Source organism: Carassius carassius, chromosome 48 (assembly GCF_963082965.1).
Source record: "Carassius carassius chromosome 48, fCarCar2.1, whole genome shotgun sequence".
NCBI lineage: Eukaryota > Metazoa > Chordata > Actinopteri > Cypriniformes > Cyprinidae > Carassius > Carassius carassius.
In genome coordinates, this window is record NC_081802.1 from 2547143 (window position 1) to 2561224 (window position 14082).

Below are 14082 nucleotides of genomic sequence, written 5' to 3' on the forward strand. Positions count from 1 at the left end.
TATTTTTTATCTGATTTGCGGTATACTGTAGCCTATATGTATAGGCATATATTATGTGCAAAAAGGGGTAAAGTCACATTACATTTTAACATTGCAATCTAAAACAAAAATATTAAAGCATAAGTTAAAGTTACTAAACTAAAAATTAAAATAATAAAAATCACAGACTAATTAAGTAAAAAGGCTATTTTGATTAACCCATTACACTTGTGCTATCATACAAATACACTTACTTGTAGGTTTAAAATTCTACATGTCACATTTACGGTATTTTGCAGCTACAAGTATTTCATCAAAATGTATACTTTAGTCAGAGTTATTGCGCTCCTATTTCATTGCGCTGTCTGTTTGGAGCGCATGCGCGCGGCGGCGCTCTTTCTAAATGAAGTCTGTGGAGTTTAGCTTAGAATCGTTAAAGCTGAAACTCATGCACTTCTGACAGCAAAATGGAAATTTTCTATTGGATTTTAACATTTACAGAATATACCTGTGCAATGTAAGTCAAGCATTAAGGAAAACAGCACATCTCAAACACATTAACAGCGCGTATCTGTCAGCCTCACACGCAGCCTTTCTGTCAGAGCTTCTAACGGGGCGAGCGCGAGCCGCTTTGAACTGAAACTATAAACTATAGGCTACTAGGTGAGAAATAAACGCAAAAATTATTTAAATGCAAAACAAACAAAAAAACGCTATTATTGGTTGAACTTTTCACCTTTATCTGTTGCATGTTTTGAATACTGCGCGTGGACAGAGGCGTCACTAGATTTTTGCGTAGTTTAGAGTTACAAATCGTACCAGCCTACTTTGAGGTCAAAATGCGTAGCCGGTACGCAAAATGCATACAGGTTGGCAGGTCTGCTTAGAATGCGTTCATGTCAAGTAAAGTTTTTGGGAAAAGCGCGTGGAATTGTGGCGTGCGTTTATAACCTTGCATGTTGAGAGCGCTCTTCAGAGCGAAGATACATCGTTATCGGGAAACTCGACCCAGATCAGATTTAAGCATTCATTAAAGTGAATCGGTTCAAAGGAGTCATTAGTTTGCAAATCGGACGAGTCAACAGTGGACAGATATGTTCATATGCTCCGCGCATATACACGTTACTCCCAAATATATTTTTAGGTCGCACAGATTAAATTTAAGGAGCATATGCGACAAAAATGTTGGCAATTTCGAGCCTTGTAGAAGCTGCTAAACTTTCTAGCTAGAAGTAAGCAATAACTAACATGGCGTTACTTTGCTAAGTTAGCCCAGAATCGTTTAACATTAATGTTATGGAATCATGAAAAAAGTGATCAATAGATTGGTTAAATTTTACTAGACCTGCATATAAAAATGAAAGACAATATATTGGATTTGCTTACATGAATCACCCGTGTTCACGGTCTTCGTCAGTCAACTGAAGCTGTTCACGTGTAGATGGTTGGGTGTGTGCGCATTCAGAACAGTGCGCGTACACTTTGAACTTCAATCGTGACAAATGATTGGACTACTTGCGGAGTGACACGACGACATAAATCAGAGGCACAAAAAACATTGACAGCGGTGAGCTGTCATTATTTTTACCAATACCCGAACCCACCCCCCAACCCCCACACTTTTTTTTTTTTTTTGCATGATTTACCAGAGCATAATTTTTAGGTCGGAAAAGCCGGATTTCCGGATTTTTCCGGAAGAATCACACCCCTGATATGTGTTTGTGTTTTGCATTTATGGAATAAGGTTTCCCTTAAGGTTTTTCCAAAATGTATAGTACAATTACTTTAAAAGAACAAGTTTAATTTTTTTAAATTAAAGTTATAAAATAAACTCATACTTTGTTCTTAATGATGCTTAAATTACATTCAGAACAAAATTGCAGCCTCTCATTCATATTATGATGCTGCGTTCCAGGCAGGTTTTTGAGCTCGTAATCACTATTTCATACCACGACTAACAACTTTGTACCGTTCCAGGCAAGTTACGCCAAACTTTCTGAGTGCAAGGAATTGTAACTAGATAATTTTTTTTTATTGCAACGGTACATTGACCTAAAATCGTTTTTTCAACGTATGCCACTTGCATAAACTGCATCCGTAGGCAGTATTATCCGTAGGGGCTGTCATTGTTGTTTCGCGTGCTGTGTGACCTCAGAACTCGGAGTACATCGATCTAGTACGAGACACGAGTTCACGGGTGGGAAGTCACGGGTTTGATTGCCGTTCCTGTGCACTTTCATGGGTTTAAGGTTGGAAAAACACGGGTTACGGGTTGCCTGGAACGCGGCATCATTTACAGCTTAAAAAAACACGCCCTTTTATAAATTGGACACTAGAGGGCAGACACCATAAAAAAATATATATTTTGTTCATTTACAATGATCAAATCTGTACAATTTACAGTATCTGTATCTAACCCTAACTGTAAACAACAAAAACAACAACAATAAAATGGTTAGTGTAAAGTCAAAAGCAACCCTTTGTTATGTTACTTTTCATCGGTTAACAGTATGAAGCGTTATTTCAAACACATTTTGTAGTTTTAAAGGCTCATAAAATTAGAGATGTTTTATATAGTAAGGATAATGTAACAGTCGCTATAGACAAGTGTTTGCAGTAATCTCTCCATTCATTAATGTTTTTGTCTCTTCTTGAACATTCTCTTCGTTTTCTGAGGAGTCTGTAAAGAAAAAAGTCAAACGATTATTGTTTGAAACAAGGATGCATGAATTAAATCGGTCATTTCAGATCATCTATCTTCTGTTAATGTATCTTAAATCTACTAAATGATTTGAGCTTCTCACCTCGGACGATAAATGACTTGGAAATCACATTTCTCCCCTTCCTGGAGATATTTAGTTTATAAATTCCAAAATCTGTGGATCGGATTTCATTAATTGTAAGATAACCAGTTTTTTTATCCAGTTGTACTCTGCGTCTGTAGCTGTCTCTGAATTTCTCATCATGACCAGTACAATCGATATTGTTCGGTTCATTCAGTTTGGCGATGACAATGAATGGGTTTGTGCTTGCTGTGTTTAATTCTCCAAACCTCCACTGCAGCACATCAAAACTTTGTATTGCAGTAACACCAGTGTTTAGAGTGACTGACTCTCCCAACCTCGCAGAGACTGTCTTCAGTTCATCCATCTCAGCCAAATCATCATCTGGAGAATCTAGACAAAGAGAAAACATCAGTAGGCTACAAGTGCTTATAACCACAGCAGATGCAACTTTGTAATGGTGTTTGATTACAGACTGGATCAGTGGTGCACAATCTACTTTTCAAACAAATTGAGATTGATAATAAAATTATTACGTGTGATGAAGCAATGAGTGATAAAAAAAACTTGGATGAATGATCAGAGAGTAAGACATGCTTGTTATTAAAACAAGATATTAAAAGTGCAGTAAGCCACTGAAACAATGAATATGGTAAGTAAATCAGTTATAATGAAGTAAATCAATTATATACAGTAAATGTGATCAAAATTACATGACAGATACATCTTGCTCTGTTAAATGTAATTGAACCTACCCAGTTGATCCTTTTTTCTATATTTCCAGTAGATACTGAACATCCCAACCACAGCCAAGACTAGTACAGCAACTATAACAACACAGATCAGCACCATGTGACCTAAAGATAAGCCGTCTCCTGTGGTTAAACTCGATCCATCCACTACAGAGAGATCAGAGACAGAGTTAACAAATACAACTTTTGATGTGCTAGAAGAACAAGAGAAGAACAGAACAAATCAACTAATATGAGCTGTACCTGAACATGTGTGACAGAGCTGAGTGATGTCCAGATGTTGAGTCTGGTTGCTGATGGGATTGTTGAGCACACAGCTGTAGCTGTTTTTATCCTGATATTCCACCTCCAGAGGTAGAGAGAGACTGATGCTGAGATCAGACACACTGATGCTGGACAATAAACTGTTTCCTTTGTACCAGGAGAGAGTCACATGACTCACATTCACCACTGAACACACCAATGAACAAAATGATGAAGAACATTGTGAAGAGTTTGTGCTGATGACAGGAACAGACAGAGGAGCTAGAGATGGAAAACACAACAAAATAAACAGACAATCCAAAACTGTGCAGTAGAGTTTCACACACATCTATTTACCAGCATCCATTCATCTCATTGACTCGGAAATAAACCATAATACTAATAAAAATATAAAGACAAGAGTCCTAAACAACACCTACATCAACAAAAAATTTCCACTAGTTTTGTTTCTCTGGGTCACTCGCCACAAATTACACATACCAGGCTGGGACAAAGGTCTCATATTACTCTTTACACAAGAAACCTGATACTGTACATCCACCTTGGCTTTGTCTCCAAGAGGATATAGGATGATTGGAAGATCGTAAAGTTACAAAAGTAACAACATTCGACTTGGCTAATTTTGCACTTTACCTGCTGACCGACTCAGGTGACTAGTCCAGTGTTCTTAATGTGGTTCAATGACCGAAATCAACAGTAATTCAACTACAAACCGACTCACCAGAAACAATAATACTGAATTTCTTGGGTGGGATGTCTTTTCCACCAATGATCTGCAGTTTGTAAAGTCCAGAGTCTTCGGCTCTGCTGTTAGTGATGGTCAGAGACCCAGTCCGATTATCCAGCTGCAGTCTGTCTCTGAATTTCCCATCAAGAGCATCATTGTATATGGAGATCTTATTGACTACATTGTTGATCTGAGCTATACGGGTGCTGTCAGGTCCAAATATCCACAGTATAAGATCATATCCCCGTAAATCAGTAAGATCAGTGTGTAGCGTGACAGAATCTCCCTCCATCACTGACTTTACATCAGCACCAAACACACCTGGAGAAATACAGAAACAGCTGCACAGACTGACAACATTGAGCAAATCCAAATGCTAATCAGCTAATACTTAAAAAAGGTTAGCAGGCTAGTCGTTTGTGGGGAAACAGTAGTACGCTACCACAGAACGAGATATGTGTGATTGTAATTGTTATGTAAATATTACACCTACGTATACCGCTCAACAACAAAATGAATTTACATATATTGGCTAGTTTGATTTCAACTGCACACTTAAACTCAAGCAAAGCTGTTAAAGAGCGACAAAGTGAAACTGAATGTCTAAAGCTTTTTAAATACTCACCTATCGCGAGCAAAAAGCATAAAAGTAAAACAGGGGTCTTCATTTTGGTGAGTAAAGATGATGAGTGTAGTTAGCAAACTGTTACGTTGTTTTCGAGTGATTAGCATTAAAATAGCTCGTATCAGACCCAACGACAACACGCCTTTCTAACTAACATTATTGTATGTAACCGACTTACAACACTATCTATATATATATATATATATATATATATATATATATATATATATATTTATACCCGGTTAAAATTCATTTGTGAATTATATTCGCCTTTGGAGTCGTATTCATGATTATTCCACTGCTGATAAGCCAAAACAAACGCATTCCGAAGATCGGAAGTAGAATCCGATAAATATCAGGAAGTTCCACCTCGTCACCTGCAAACAACAACATTAACTTTAATTGTTTTGAGCTTTAATTATAGTTTCCTTATGATTTTCCAAAATACGTGTAATCACGTCGGCTTCAGATAACAGAGCTGTTTTCAATAAAATAAAGTAACTTTACCTCATGAATACGAGTCGTTCAACGTAGTAAAACGCATTTGTGTGTCCTAGGTGTGCATTGCAATGCATTTCCACCTCATGAACAGGAAACAGGGTTGGTGTGACATTTTTTTTGGTACTGGCTGGTGTAAGTCAATATGAAATCAGATTTACACTTAGAAAAATTAACCATGGTTTTATTATAGTAATATTGTAGTGTCCATGGTTTCACAGTTTTACTACAAATACCATAGTTAAACCATGGTTAGTGTTGCAAAGCCATGGTTAATTTAATAATAACCATGTTTTTTGTTTTTTTTTTGTAGTAAAACCATGGTTAATATTTGTAAGGGATACCTCTAATCAAATTCATAAAAATTATGTCTGTGCTTATAAAATTAGGTCTGGTTTTGAAAATGGTTAATGTTATATTAGGAACAAAAATAGTATTGGTAGTTGGATTGGTTTTCATTATCACACTCATTAAGCGGATCAAGAGAAGCTTGACAAACTCAGTTTCTGAGTCGAACTGAAACCTAGAGCTGATTTCTTATAAAGGTGGTTTTGTTTTGTTGGGTGGACGGAATAGCTTGTGTTTGTATCTATGTTGCATGCGGTTGAATGGCTTCTTCCTGTCTTGCTAACATGAACCACAAACGTTTTCCTGTTAAAATAAATAAACTCTTAAAGTAGTTAGTCTGTCAACAATAATGCTATTTAAAATTAGCTATCCATTTGCCAATGACTATTTAATATTTAATGTAGAAAAAAACCAAACGTAACCATTATGAGAAATTGCACTCAAGTAGGTTGCAGTTTACACACTCTAGTAAAGTAAGTTATTGAGTTTTATTCCTTTTTAATATAAGCAGTTTTGACATATAGGCCTATCCTTATCATGATTTTTCAATCAAGATGTATAGAATACTTTCTACCAACAGATGCATATAGGACAAAAGCAAATGCACAGTTAGTGCGTGTGTACAGGGAGGGTGTAAAATAGGGGAGGATTCAGACCTGGTCGCATTTTGAGTGATGTTCTCTCAGACAGCACAGAACACGGCTGATAAAAATGCTTCATGGGTTTCTTTTGTTTGGTTTGTGCTTCTGGCGTCTCGTTGGTAAGTAAAAAATGCCTTTTTTAAAGCCATTTTAGCTCTTGAAGTTTTATAATGGAGTATAAATCTACTGTTTAAAATTAATGAAGAGTTTATATTTCCTTATAACAGATATCAAAATGTCTGAACCTGTTTTTATTGTAATTTTTACTAATATTTTAATTTATTATTTTATTCATTTATTTTATTATTATTATGCAATGTTTAGCAAGCTTATAGTAGTATAGTAAGCAATTATTTGATTGAAAAATGCATTTTGGATGCGTCTTGTCATTTTTATGTAGTGCTGGTCATCAGTAAACCTATTGTTGTGTGTTAATGGTGTACTTTAAACTTTAAGAAGAAACTTTAAGCCGTGTTTTTTTTTTCTGGCTTTGTCCTCATTGACAATCGTATCAATCTGTGGTTTTACTGTGACTACCTGGTATGCGTGTAAAGTGGTAAAGTGGTTTGATGATGAAATCTAAAATAGTGAACCAACAGAAAGTTAGAAAAGCGGTTTAGTCAGTGATTGAGGAAATGCTCTTGCATGTTTCAGGTGTGTTTGGGGTTGAGGCAGATGAAATCGAGTCGTTGTTGGTGATGGAGGGCGATTCTGTCTCCCTACCGACTGGTGTGACTAAAATACAAGAGGACGATCTGATCATGTGGACATGCGGAGACTATTGCATCGCTAAACTCAACGTTTCATCAGAAGTCATTGCTGAGACTCATGACAGATTCCGAGACAGACTGAAGCTGGATCATCAGACTGGATCTCTGATCATCACAAACATCAGAACCACAGACTCTGGACTTTATAAAGCACAGATGATTGGACAACAAGTGTCAAGGAAAACTTTCAATGTTTCTGTCATCGGTGAGTAAAAACTCACAGACTCAGACGCAAACAATTTATTCTGATTTAGTTATATTTCTTTAATATTTTCCAGCTCGTCTTCCCGTTCCTGTCATCACCAGTTACTGTCCTCAAAATCCTCCATCAGGATCATCAGCGTCCAGATGTGTGCTGCTGTGTTCAGTGGTGAATGTGAGTCATGTGACTCTCTCCTGGTACAAAGGAAACAGTTTATTGTCCAGCATCAGTGTGTCTGATCTCAGCATCAGTCTCTCTCTACCTCTGGAGGTGGAATATCAGGATAAAAACAGCTACAGCTGTGTGCTCAACAATCCCATCAGCAACCAGACTCAACATCTGGACATCACTCAGCTCTGTCACACATGTTCAGGTAGCATCAAACCATCACTAAACAGCACATCAGCAGCATATTATCAATCATTCCACAAACTTATATTATAAGTATGATATACTTTAGTTCTTCTTTTCCTTCAGAATGTGTCTGCTGTTGTAATTCAACTGAAGCTGTGATCCAATTGGTCGTCTCTGCTCTGGTGGGCGTGGCTATTGTTGTCGTTCTGGTTTATGACATCAGATCCAGAAGAGCTGAACAGAAAAGAAGAGCTCGGAAATCATCATCAGATCATAACTGACTTAATATAACAAGAATATCAAAAATGGGAGCTGGGTAGTAACTTTCATCTTTAAATATACCCTTTTTAAAAAGCCTACTGCTATTCTGCATTCTGAATATACTGTATATTCACAAAGTCTTCCAGTTTTGTGGACATTCACACAGAGACCAGTCACTAGTCAAGTGGCTATAATTCAAGAGGACATACAGCATCTGACCACTGGATTTACAGAAATCATTTCAGTTTTAAGAAGTGTTTTCTTAACATTTCAACATTGCATCAACTACTGATAAACTGATAAACACTCAGTTATTTAACCATATTATAATTTTGTCTTTGGAAGTCTTTTGTCTTCCAAACACATTAAAATCCACAAATTCAGATTATTTCTTATTAACATTTAATAGAGGGATTCCCAAACTTTTTTCCCCCACCTAATGTATTACATGCAGGTAAACAAATTAAATATTTAAATTTTTTAATGTGTAATGTAATGGATTATGTTACAAACTACAATTTTTTATATGTAATTTGGAATCAGTAACAGACTACAGAATCTCTCTCTCTCTATATATATATATATCAAAGGCCTGGTTTCACAAACAGAGCTTAGACTAAGTCAGGATAATGCCATAGTTCAATTGGGACGTTTAAGTAATTTTTATAAACGTGCCTTAAAACAACATAACTGATCCCACTATGAATACCCAATTTGCTCAGAGCTCATAACGAATTTTTATTCTAGTGCAATCACATTTTAAAGCTCTGCTAACTTAACACTTTCTGCTGTTCTTGTGGTCTTGGTAGGTAGCAGACCTGACAGGAAGTTGGTTAGTTTTACAAAAAAACAACAACTTGCGACTTCAGAAGAACTTACCCTTTACTGGCAGTACATTAATACTGTCACACAAAACTTTCAGAAAGTTATCTATGGCCTAAACTGACCTACAGGAACTTTTGAACTTACACAATTACACACCTCTGTTTGAGAACCAAGTTTACTTTTTAGCAACCCACAGTAAAAGTCTTATATGGCTGTGTATTACATCATATACTTCCTCCAGTGCACTTATTCATTCTACAGAACTGATGCACCATTAGTGTAAGTGGTTAGGCTACCCTGTTATGAAATGTCATCAATGTTGATTATGATGGTCGTCACTGGGAGATTGTCTTGATATTGTTTTAATAATGCCATGCAATGCTTTTTTTTTGTATTGAATGTAGTAAATAGCTAATCATTATAATCAAAGCCTCTCCATTGTGCATTTATGCGATTATCAGTTAATCTTTTAAAGGTGTAATTATTTATTTAAAACACACGTGGCATTTCAATTAGCTTCTGAGGAGAATGCACTTGCCATTTAAGAACAGTTTAATTCGTATGGTGACGATTCGAGTGGGCGGGGCCAGCCGTGACTCTTCGCTATTCTGAATTCGTCATCAGAGCTGATCCTCGCTGGAGAACAGCCAACGCCTGGATAATTCACGCGCGTCAAGTTAACGTGACGATTGCGGATAAGCGGATCCGGGTGCAGCTTTCGTTAAAAAGCAGGACATCGGCATTGGAGCTGACATTGCCTTCTTTTACTGATACCATCGAGGAGCTGTCATTTATTTCGTCCTTTGCTGTGCTACCTGAGGTGGATGTATCGCCAGGTGCTCGTGCTCGCGGTGTTCGCCGCTCTTCTATGCGGTTTTCCAGCATCATGCGCTCGTAATTTAAATTACAGACCCATCATCGGTAAGAATAAAACGATTATTTTTAGCGGTTTAATGTCCCGTTAAATTAGTGCATGATGTCTGATAGCTGATGTTAGTTGTAATATTACGTCTCTCGCTTTTTGAATCGCAGCATCCTTCCCCGCGCGGCTCTGTTGCTAGAACGTTCTAGTTTCTTCTGGATTCTTTTTTTTTTACTCTTAAAAGCACTGTCACGGCAACACGTTTTAAACATGCTTGGAAGACCACCTAACCTTGACGAAAAAAGGTTAAACCAGCCAGTGGTTAATTGGTCTGCTTTGATGGTTTTAAAAGGGTTGTGGGCATTTGTGCTTGTGGCACCAGCTGCTAAACAACAGCATGACTAATCTGAAAAACCAACTTAACCAGCAAACAAGTACAGCCTTATGAAAATTAACTATTGGTTTGTTGTAGTAAAAGCAAAGTAACCATGGTTTTTATGCGGATTGATTACTATTTGCATACAGTAGCCATATTTTTATTACAAATAATAAAACTATGGTGAGTTTTGCAAAACCATGGTGAATTTGTCAAAATTGAGTTATTCACATTCTTATGCTGTCACAATTTATTTAGATTATGATTTTTTCAAGTTGTGTACATTTTGGGACTGATGTAGAGACTTGTTCCCCATATCACTATATGGAATGCAAAAACTTTGCAAATGCAGGGTAGAGCCTTATAATTCCAAGGTGACTATATATATGTATGTATGTATGTATGTATGTATGTATGTGTGTGTGTGTGTGTGTGTGTGTGTGTTTTTGCATTTCAGGAATTTTAGCCCAGGAAAACTTGGAGGATGACCCTCATGCACAGGGATCTTCTTATATAGCTGCATCATATGTGAAGCACTTGGAGTCAGCAGGTGCCAGGGTTGTACCAATTCGGTATGTTAAACACAGGCTACATACAGGCTACATTAACACAAATGTAAATATATATATATATATAGGTAAAGAATACATAAAAATAAATATGTATTTTTGCAGAATAAATCACACCAAGGAAGAGTACGAAAAATTGTTCAACGCAATAAATGGGTGAGTGTTTGTGAATACTTTGACTTTTCTGGTAGATGTGTTTGGAAAATGGAAATTGGTTTATATTTGGTTTTTCTTTGAATCCATATTTACATTGATTGACTGCTTTTAACCCATTTAGTTTGCTGCTGCCTGGTGGGAATGTGGACATTGAAAAGTCTCAGTTTACCAGAGCGGCAAAGGTTTTCTATGAACTTGCAATAAAGGTTAGTTTAAAAAAAAACAACATGTCAAAATTAGTTTGAATTGATCTTGATCTGATGGATGTGGTTTGATGGTTCTTCTTTATTAACCATGACAGGCTAATGATGCTTCAGATTATTTTCCGATCTGGGGAACCTGCCAGGGCTTCCAGCAGCTCACAGTTCTTACCAGCAACAAGAACTTGTTGACCTTGACTGACACCAAAGCAGTCGCCCTGCCGTTGACCTTCAGTCCAGGTTGGTAACAGTGCGTGCTTTTCTCCAAATGTGTCACATTCTTACTAGTATTACAGCACTGTTGTCCATTATAGTGATTACAAGTGATGGTTAATGGGAGGGAACATATAACAACGCATACTTCTATTGTTTGTGTTTATATAAACATATTTATATAGTTATTTCCAAAATGATTAACTGGATGTACAACATGATGTGGCTTACTAAACCTATACATTTGTAAGACTTGCTAATTTTCACAAATAGGTGAGCCCGCAACAAAAATGTCCAAAATTGCTAAGGACAGTTTGTGCTGTCTGGTTGACCAGTCTTGCATTAGCTCATTAATGTTGTTTGCTATGAGTTGACGTTTGGTCAGTGATTTTGACTAATTACAGGAGCCCAGAAAAGCAGGTTGTTCAAGAAGTTTCCAAAGGATGTCCTTCAGTCCCTGGCAGAAGAAAATATCACGTCTAATTTCCACAGCTGGAGCTTGTCCATGCAGGTACCAATCTAATAATGTTTTTTTGTTTTTCAGATGTAATTTCACTATGCATCAACTGAAACAAAACCAGAAACACTGACTTCTGTATTTCTCACACTTCTAATTTTTGCATACTGACCACCATTGTTGGGGAAGGTTACTTTTAAAAGTAATGCATTCCAATATTGCATATATTTTTTTCTTACCTGGAGTGGGCTTGCTAACAAATATAATAAATTAATCGCAGTAACACTCTTATTTGATCAACAAACAAAAAAAGTCAACAGTGAGATTAAATGCATAGAGTATATTTGTGCTATTTAACAGATTTAATTATTGCACAATATTCTGACTTTGCATTACACATTTTGTATTAATTTCTAGGAATGCTAAATCTGTTTTTGAGCATCATGTTTACACAGGGCACACAGTGCATCTGCACCTTTCTCATGATTTCTCTCAACATGGACATTAGAGCTGTTGGCCAATAAATGGGAAAACAAAGTAATTGGAGTTACTTATTTGGAAAAACAACTATTTTAGTGTACATTTAAAAACTTTACTAGTTACTTGGGAAAAGTAATCTGATTGCGTGTTTGTAATGCATTACCCCCAACACATCTGACCAGTCACTGTATACCACAACTGTTGTATGTTCTTATTCGAGTTGTCTGAACATGATTTGCTCTTACAGAATTACAGTAGCAATGCCAAGCTTAAGCGTTTTTATCGAGTCCTAACTACAAATACAGATGGCAAGAAGGAGTTCATTTCCACAATGGAGGGTATGAATGCTACAGAGCATCTCTTAGTGTATGTGTGTGATGTAACCCATCAATCAGCAGCCGTAGATTTCACCCATAATACAGTGCTGTAGTGAGCTAATTGTTTGGTTTAACATGTAGAAGTAAATATGTAGATGTTGGTTTGTTCAAATGTTCAGTAAGTGATCACTATGTAAATAATGACATTTCTATACTTGTATATTACTTATGTGTTGCTCTGTCATTTATCCTGTAGCGTATCGATATCCCTTCTATGCTGTTCAGTGGCACCCAGAGAAAAGCCCATTTGAGTGGATTGAGAAAGCCGGTATGGTGCACACGCTCTCAGCCATCAAAGCCACTTTCTACACTGCCCACTTCTTTGTTTCTGAAGGTTAGTCTTCTAAAAAATGGAAAATATAATATGAAAAATAAGATCCCTCATCTTGGCTCTTTCATTAACCCTTTTAATTTTTCTTGGGGTTAAACTTGGTTTTGTTTTGAAAAACATTTTTTAAATGTATATTCTTTCTGACCACTTAATTTATGCATTCATGTGCTAATGGTCTTTTTCAGCAATGAAAAACCATCATCGGTTTTCTCCACAAAGCGAAGAAGAAAAAGCTCTGATTTACAACTATCAACCCATCTTCAAAGGCCTGAACAGCATCTTCCTGCAAAATTACTACTTCGATTAAGTGCTTACAGTATCTTTGTGGCAGAAAAATTATAATGAATAATAGTTAATTTATTTGTTTTTAAGTATTGTTTTTATTTCGTTCCCCAAAGTTCAGCAGAACTTGATGTTTGGAATGCTGCGATGCATAATTGTAACGTTCATGCTTCTAATTCACTCATGTTTCTCTTGATTGTAGATTCTGGATGTAGATGTGAAGTGTTCTAGAATCATCATGGCTGAATGTATAGATGCAGTTATGTCCAATTCAGAAGTCATATAATATATCTTCTAGTGCCATCATTCAGAAGTTGAACATTGTAACGTTTCACAGGGTTCAGTGGCATGACCAATGCATTCTAGTACTTTATCAATATCAGAGAAAATAAAGTATGGATTTAAACTTTAATCTTGTTTTAACTTTTCGAAATCCATAAATATTTTAATTGTAGATGGTAATTCATTCATTATTCAGTAGAGGGCAGCAATGACAGTCCATACTTTGTGGTGCATTTAAGAAGGACCAGACAAGAGTTCTCAAAACATTTTTTTTTTTTTTTTTTTTTTTGCATTTTTAAGAGGTGGGATAACATATAATTACCAGAAAATGACGAGATCTAAACCTCCTTACAATCGGATACATAAAGCAGTTTGAAGTACAAAATCAAAATGGAAAAAGTGCAAATTTGCTAATAGCTCTTGTACCAGGACAGAAAGATACAAAACAAGCGTTCAACACCGGCGTCA

At 36.5% G+C, this 14082-nt stretch overlaps 3 protein-coding genes across 5 annotated transcripts; 2 read left to right on the forward strand and 1 right to left on the reverse strand.

Moving 5' to 3' along the window:
- Positions 1–2405: 2405 nt before the first annotated feature.
- Positions 2406–5488, reverse strand: zgc:171601 (SLAM family member 5). Of its 2 annotated transcripts, none has more exons than XM_059543805.1 (6): positions 5369–5488; positions 4500–4826; positions 3758–4039; positions 3518–3661; positions 2784–3155; positions 2406–2659 (listed from the first exon to the last, which is right to left on the reverse strand). In XM_059543805.1, exons 2-6 carry the CDS (start codon positions 4795–4797, stop codon positions 2577–2579), a joined length of 1179 nt encoding a protein of 392 aa, XP_059399788.1. In that variant the 5' UTR covers positions 4798–4826; positions 5369–5488; the 3' UTR covers positions 2406–2576. The 2 variants fall into 2 exon arrangements, with proteins under 2 accessions (XP_059399788.1, XP_059399787.1); XM_059543804.1 differs by lacking the exon at positions 5369–5488 and adding an exon at positions 5131–5301.
- LOC132131717 (natural killer cell receptor 2B4-like) lies at positions 5044–8300 on the forward strand. 2 transcript variants are annotated; one of them, XM_059543807.1, is made up of 4 exons: positions 5044–5177; positions 7272–7592; positions 7666–7962; positions 8067–8300. In XM_059543807.1, exons 2-4 carry the CDS (start codon positions 7316–7318, stop codon positions 8222–8224), a joined length of 732 nt encoding a protein of 243 aa, XP_059399790.1. In that variant the 5' UTR covers positions 5044–5177; positions 7272–7315; the 3' UTR covers positions 8225–8300. The 2 variants fall into 2 exon arrangements, with proteins under 2 accessions (XP_059399790.1, XP_059399789.1); XM_059543806.1 differs by lacking the exon at positions 5044–5177 and adding an exon at positions 6610–6736.
- Positions 8301–9621: 1321 nt separating this feature from the next.
- LOC132131685 (gamma-glutamyl hydrolase-like) lies at positions 9622–14082 on the forward strand. Its single transcript, XM_059543749.1, has 9 exons — positions 9622–9950; positions 10725–10839; positions 10942–10992; positions 11114–11198; positions 11294–11432; positions 11810–11916; positions 12590–12680; positions 12916–13053; positions 13236–14082. The coding sequence occupies exons 1-9, from the start codon at positions 9854–9856 to the stop codon at positions 13355–13357; spliced, it is 945 nt and encodes a 314-aa protein (XP_059399732.1). The 5' UTR covers positions 9622–9853; the 3' UTR covers positions 13358–14082.